The sequence below is a fragment of the Acanthopagrus latus genome, chromosome 3, assembly GCF_904848185.1.
Source record: "Acanthopagrus latus isolate v.2019 chromosome 3, fAcaLat1.1, whole genome shotgun sequence".
Classification (NCBI taxonomy): domain Eukaryota; kingdom Metazoa; phylum Chordata; class Actinopteri; order Spariformes; family Sparidae; genus Acanthopagrus; species Acanthopagrus latus.
Genome location: NC_051041.1, coordinates 19,070,970 through 19,078,293, shown reverse-complemented (window position 1 = coordinate 19,078,293; position 7,324 = coordinate 19,070,970). Strand labels below are relative to the sequence as shown.

The window sequence follows — 7,324 nt, the reverse complement described above, 5'->3', positions numbered from 1 at the left end:
AACTTCTCAGAACCAGTCTAGGCATGTAGTGTTTGCTTTTCCTTAGCTCTGCCATCCACTATGGCCTCGTCCTCTCCATCCTCCTTTCTAAATCCTTCAGTCTGCTCCATTCTCAGTGTCTTCTCCGAGCAGCATGGCACCGGAGCCTATGGGACAGAACCATCTGCCAACCACCGAGGGAGGGACCGCTAGACATGCTCCAACCGAGAAATAGTTTTTTTTTTTTTTTACATTTCCCCGTCTCAGGACTAAAACCCTCCTCCTTGCATGTCCTGAACGCTTCCACTTTATTGTGGTGTCAAAGTGAAACATGTCATTCCACTCACAAGTTGTCTTATATTCCCTGTGGTGCGACACACTGTCACTTTGCCAAGATTCCTCAATGTTCCTGATTTTGTTTATCCTCCCTCTAGTATTTGTTTTGCTTGTTTTTTGACTTTTCTTGTCAATCTCGGTACTTCTCACTCCGTCTCCCCAAGCTCTCACCTGATATGTGCTCTTTTTTGTTTTTTTCCAGATTTCTTACATGTAAACAGCGATATTAAAATAAAGAACAAATAGTAGCTAATGGTTCTGTACCAGAACAGAGCAGAAACCATATATTACTAAATCTATACCTTAGCTATATTTAGTTAAAGGTCTAATAGCTAATAGCTAGCAAACATTGATGTAAAAAAAAAAAAATCAGATGTTCAGTCAACTTGGCTAATTTCTTCATGATGTCTGGTTAGCACAACAACTTCAATATGAACAAAAATGTGCGTGTGTATAATCAAACTTTACAGGGCACCTTTACTTATAATTAGTTAAAAGGTGCCCTGTAAAGTTTGATTATGCACACGCAAATTCTTGTTTAAACATTATTTTTTTTACGTTAATGTTTGGTAGCTATCAGGGAGCTCGTCCTCTTCGACAAAGCAACCAGATATTCAACTATGAAGGCATCTTAATACAAGTCATTCTTACGTTTCTGGTCAGGTGGCAACCTCGAGTGGCTGTGGTTGTTACGGAGTCGTTTTCTTGCCTAACTCTAACCAGCCTTGGAGCGCAATACAACGGTTCCTAGGTCATGTTGTTTTCAGAAACACTGGCAATTGACATTTTTAGTCGTTTAGGTATGACGACGTGTTGCTATTAGTTCTCATCACCCACTTTGTTTTATTTAACCTATTGTTCACTCCTTTGCACACCACCACCCCATAGCCCCATACATGCACCAGGTTGCATCATTTTGAATAAGGCCAATCATGTTACGATCTTTTATGTAATCTGACGTTCATCCCTGACTCTAGCCTTTAAAGCAGTGACTCATCCCTGCAACATATGTACGCTGGTAAAATGCCACCATGCCCAGAGAAGCTCTGTCTTAGAGACAAACTTGGAGAACAAGTTGAATTTTTCTTACTGTTGTTCCATACTCTTTGAGCTTTGTGGGGGATATGAAAAACTAGTCGCTAGCTAATTAGCTAAATTGGGCAACACAACTACAAATATAAATGCAAATGCACAAATGCATTATATGCTAAATTTCTGTATTAAAATCTTTTAAAATGACTGGACCTTTGTTGAGTTGTGTACTTACTTCATCCCAAATGTTTCCAACAATCGTCAATCAATATGCGTGATTCATTTGGTCACCTGTCGCTGAAACTTTGGGGTGAAGGCAATATTGTATCAACACATTTGTGTTTTGAACTCTCTTTTCTCTGCAGCACAGACATGTTTGCAAGCTTCTTGTGCAGAGATCCCTGTGAATATCAAGACAAAACTCCACAGTAAGAACAGCTTGTGACAAAAGGTTTATCCAAAACACACACTGAAGAACAAAAAAAAGGGTCTTCTGGATTAAGGATTTGACTGTGCATGAAAAACACAGATGCTTCCTGTTGCTGCCGTGTGCTGCTGAAGAGCCGTGGTGGAACTCCTCGCTCTGCTCTTTTGTTTAACTCAGCTGTATTAAACTTTTAGGACTCGCTGTTCTGAGCACTAAAAACACGCTCATCTCCCAGTGCTGTCAGGATCACCCAATAGCATGTCCCCTTTTGTCCTCTTTATTGTAAATATCACACAAAAGGCAGCAGCGACAAGAGGTTCCTGGTGGACACAGCCTCCGTCAAGATGAAATTTGTTCTCTCTTCCTCCAGCTCATGTCCGCCCGCTCTTCACTTTGTTTCACTGTATTATTCGTCAGCAGGGTCTCTCCTCAGGTCACACATGACACATCAGCACCGCAACTTAATTACTCAGAAACCTCTGGGAAAAATAACCAAGAGGCACTCCAACCACTGTGACTCCACTGCCGGTGGTAATGTTAAAACGTCTTCCTTGCTTTCGCTGTGTCACCATGCATCTCATCCTTGGGGCTGGATTCTCTATTTTCTCCCCCTCTGACCTCTCTTGGCCCCTCTCACTCCCTTGAGAAAGCCTCCAGTTGGTGGCCTTTCTCCAGGGCGAGTGATGGCAGCTCCATGGACAGACTCATCCACACTTAATTACCCACAAGCCCCTTGGAAGGCAAGCGTAGAGCAACTGAGGCACACGCACTGTCATCCCCTGTGCGTTCCTTCATTCCAGCGCTGCTGACTGGACTTTTAAAGCTCGTCCACAGAGACTATTTTCATCATGTTACATAACAAAACCATTTTTGGCGAAATTCCACTTTAGAAGAGGATCATTATTAGCATAAATATCGCTCAAAGTTGATACATTTTTAATGAAATAATCACTTTGAGTTGACATTTACCCCTTTGGTTATTCCAATGCAACAACTTCAAACCCACAGAACTATTCCTGTTACATTTTCAGACAGACCAGCAGCGCCTCTGATTGGTCACAGTTAAGCTTCAATGCTTCTGGGTGACAGTTTGTCATGCCCCACACTCCGAGTGATGTTATGAAAATATGGGATTGGAGAGTTGGGTGTAAGCTGCAAATCAAGACCGAGCCCAGTTGTTTCTCATCCACAGATGCCCTTGAAGTGGCGCGTATACACATATGAGACAGGGAGATCAATTTGAAAATTTATTTTCATATAAAAAAGACACTATGAAAACATTAGAGGACTACTTTGTACAATCTTATGTATAAAAAGAACAAAAATGAGGGACTAAAGGAAAGGGAGGGGTTTTTCAGTAATAAATCAACTGGAATGTTGGATGGTTATAGCAGTCGGTTAACACCCAAGCATCGAAAAGCTGAAGGTGGAGGGTGGAGGTGACCACAGTAGGTTATGGGTGTTAAGTTGCAGATTGGCTTGCCTGTGTTTCATATCTCTTTATGGGCTGTTGAGTTTGGCAGGCTTTCAACACACAAAGCAAAACAAGATGACACACTGACATATTCTGACCGCCATCTTCACGCGTCAGCATTTGCATCATACCAGAAAAGAAAAGTGTAAACGTTTGCAAGAGGATCCTTTGTTGTGGTGGCACATTCAAGTGACCGGTCAAAACGGCTCAATCTCAATCAGCTCAAGCAGGATCTCACTTACCGTTCCATGTTGGTGAAAACTTAAAAGAATCCAGAAACCTGTCATACTGTTCATGTGCAATGAGCGAAGGACTCAGGAAAAAAGAACAAAACATCAAACATTTACAATTCTTTCTCTCAGAGTCCATCTATAGGTTACCATGGGAACAAGGCTTTTTTTAGGGAATCCATTTTGAACTTTCTCTCTAAAATAACCTGTACAAAAAAAGAAACTAATTTGTCTGCGTAAAGGTCAAATCTGTGTCCCCTGAGACCGATGTTTTCTTCTGCTACACAGCAACACCCACTGTCTGAGACTGTGGGGGCGACGGTATGCTGCTTTTCTTCTGTTCGGACTCGCCGTGGAGCAGATCTGGATCCTGAGCCCGGCAGAAGGTCAGGTGAATGTGACCTTAGGCGGGCAACGAGGGGCTCGACGTTCACCTCTCCTCTGAGGCGGAGTGGGCTGTAGGTTTTCTTATCAGCTGATTAGCTTGAAAGGTTATAGGGCCCTCACTCTTGTCTCACCATCTGCGCTGCGCTGCACTACTACCGCATTAGGGATCTTTAAACAGATGGTTTGAGGGCTCCATTGGAAAATGTCAGGACAAATCGCCTTCCCCGGATAATTACTGTTTTGAGCGCTCCCCCCACTTCTTCATCTGCGTCTCTGCCTGCCTCTAGCTTCCTTGCTATATATTTTTGGTTCTTCTTCCTTGGTTACCATTTCTTCTCCGACAAATTTTCACTCATCTCTTTCTCAGACTGTTAGATTAATGGGAGCTGCTTTGGACATCGACATGTAAGTTATCAAGCCATCTGTTGAATTCATCCTGCACTCTGACACTCTGTCTCTTTATGTCTATGCGCAGAGGACTGATGTGCTAATGTAGCAACAGCAAGAAACTGGTTTTCCTCTTGTAGCCACTGAAGAACAGATGTAGAATGTCAAATAGGGATCCCCACTGGCGTTTTTTTTTTTTTTTTTTTTTTGCCGTCTCCTCTTCAGTCGGCTAACTTGTAGCATTTTAACCTCTATGGTGCCATCCCCGCCTTTGTATTTTACTCTCTTTCTGAGGCTACTGTGCTCGCAAGTGCAGAATACAATCACACGGATGGGGATCCATGAGGATTTATACATCTGGCTTCTCTGCGAACACGAGGATGTCATGCCTCCTGGCAGCATGACACTGGGTGGGCAGAAACAGAGAAGGAGGAAGGTGGCAGACAAAAGCAAAGGGAGGCATGTTTATCTTAAAGTCTATTATGGGGTTATTGGAAAAATAAGAAAATCTGGCTCAGGTGGTGTTTAGTTTCACATATTATCAGCTTGGAAAACCTCTTCAGGTCACATGTAGCTTCTAATAATTCCACGTTGACTAAACTGATCGATACTTCAATCAAAGTGGCATAATGTGAGATGCTAAACAGAGCTGGCGTGGATTCCATTTGGGCTGAAAATGACTTGAGATACTCTCTTTTCCTGGCATTAGTGTGATTGGTGATGGCTGAAATGGATTCAGATGCTGCAATCTTTAGAGGCTTTTATCTCCAAGCAGCGGGAGGAGGGGAGAAGGAGAAATGTGAGAATCTGCATGTGATTGCTATCCTTCTTTTGCCTCATGGGTGGATAACATGCGGGGCACATTACCTCAGAAGGCAAAGCTCTCATTTATGTGCCGTGTGTGTGTCCTAAATTGTCTTGTTTTTTTGTTTTTTTTTAAGTTCCACATGGGTTAATTCTTACAAGAAAGAAAAAAAGAAAAAAAAAGAAAAAGAGAAGAAGGAAAAAGGCAGCACAAGCACAAACCAAACCAGTCTTAAAATAAATCAGTTCTTCTTGAACAGTTAGACCATAGAACACAACTCAGTTATTTGTTTCAATCGTATTATTTTTTCATTAAAAGTTTCAAACCATATGGGAGGACATTTTTTTTTTTTTAACTAAACCATAGAAAATACAGAAAAGAGGGGATACGATGTTGACACAGGATGCGAGAGGAATGGATGGATGGGACTGCTGAACTGGAACCTGAAAAAAGCAGACAGGATGGCACATATCAATGAGCAGTGTCTTCCCCTGTCCCTCATCCCCTCTCCATCCAAAAAGAAACAGATGAAATAAAAAAAAGTAAAGACTGAGACAGAATGCTGTCGTCATCCGTTAGAAGGGAAAAGGAAATGAATGAAATCAGGGGGCCTAAGGGGGCTACCAGTGTGAGAAACCTCGGTGAGATTTTACTTCCCCTTGCTATAAAAAAAATGGAACGGTGCAGAAATATTCTTCTTTTTACTCTTTTCCCCCCCAAATCATCAAACATTTGAAAGAGATTTTCTTTTTTTTTCTCCAGAATAAAATCAAGACATTTTTTCTCAGAAATAAGTTTCTCATAGTGTTTTTAAGTTCATTTAAAAAATGTTGTCAGTCCCAGACGTGTCAAGCCCCTGTTCTTTTTCAGTAGTCTTTGTGAAAAATATAGAGTAGAACAGTCTTCTTTTCATGTCTGTCCTCTTCAGCAGTAAACAAATACAATATGGGATCCAACAGAGCACATTGCAGGAGACGGGGAGCAGTGTGTGTGAGATCTTTGCGGAAAATCACTTATGTATAACTTTGCAGAGGTTCAGTATCTCTGTGTGCCTCTGTGTCTCGACATGAGCATGTTTGTATTTGAGTGAGTGACGTCTGCGTCTTCACACTTCAGTCTGGAAGTCTCCCTCAGACGAGTCAGGTGTGTTAGCGGAGGACGAGTCCCAGTTCTTATTGTGCAGCTCCATCCGGTCCTTCTGCTCCCCAGGTACAATAGACAGCTCCGGGGTCATGGTCTTGAAGCTGTCCCAGGAGCTCTGGTCCTCTGGAGTGGACTTGTCCTGATGGAGAAGGAGGACAAGGAAAAGGCAATCTAAGGACAAATACACTGCAAAGAAGGCACTTCGTAGGTGTAAAAAAAAAAAAAAAAAAAAAGATACAAGGGGAAATGAGTCTTATTATTACGATTTCAACACCATTTTTAATATGCACCATGTAAACCCAAGGGTGAGGGAATTCTGCTGGAATTTGTACCTTTACCATACTATATTTAGCATCTTAAGAGTGCGCTCCCCCGATTTAGCATTATATTCTTACGTAAGACTGTCAGGCTCGCAACAGTGTGAATAAAAGGGATCCGAACGATGCAGCACAACCAGAGGTACTGTATTATTTACTCTACACAATCTTTTTTCCTTGTACAACCCCCCCCCCCCCCCCGCCTCGATTACCCACAATGCAACTTGGCGGCCTTTGGTTCAGTCCAAGTGTAAACCTACCATGATGTCACCCACTGGTTTGTGGACTAAGCCTCGAGGTTGACATTACAGCCACTGCCGTCTTGACTGTTTTGGAGCCAGAAGTGACTTTATTTTGGACGAGATAGTGGAGCTGCGGAGGACACTGATTGGATCTGACTCAGAACCTGAGGACATGTCGTGGTAGCAACGTGTCAATCGCAACGTAGCCACGCCCCACTCGGATTTACTCTTCATGACTATAATTTACATAACGAACATCTCGCTCTATAGAAAAAAAGACATGAAGCTAAAGATTGGGAGGTGCTGAGGTAATGCTTCAAGTGAGAAGTTGGGTCATTTTCTCAGAAGCTTACATACAATCAGACTTTTTGAAACCAGTGGAATTTCCCCCTGCAGGCCACGAGAAAACAATTTTACCTCCAGTTCATGCTCGCCCCGGGGCTCACTGTTGAGTTTATAAGGCCCCGTTTTCCTGCCTTAATTCTGACCTGCTGTACCTCCTGAAGAATTGGATGCACTCATTTCTGGTTTTGTCTCATAATAAAGTGGATTATATAATCTCTAA

General features: G+C 42.5%; 1 protein-coding gene across 4 annotated transcripts in view; it reads right to left on the bottom strand.

Moving 5' to 3' along the window:
• Positions 1-5,339: 5,339 nt before the first annotated feature.
• The window catches only part of adgrb2 (adhesion G protein-coupled receptor B2), a 216,505-nt gene continuing 214,520 nt past the window's right edge, over positions 5,340-7,324 (bottom strand). For all 4 annotated transcript variants that reach the window (XM_037091276.1, XM_037091268.1, XM_037091259.1 and 1 more), the window contains exon 35: positions 5,340-6,339. In XM_037091276.1, coding sequence (XP_036947171.1) covers positions 6,163-6,339 — 177 coding nt within the window. In that variant the 3' untranslated portion in view covers positions 5,340-6,162. The remainder of the gene's footprint in view (positions 6,340-7,324) is intronic.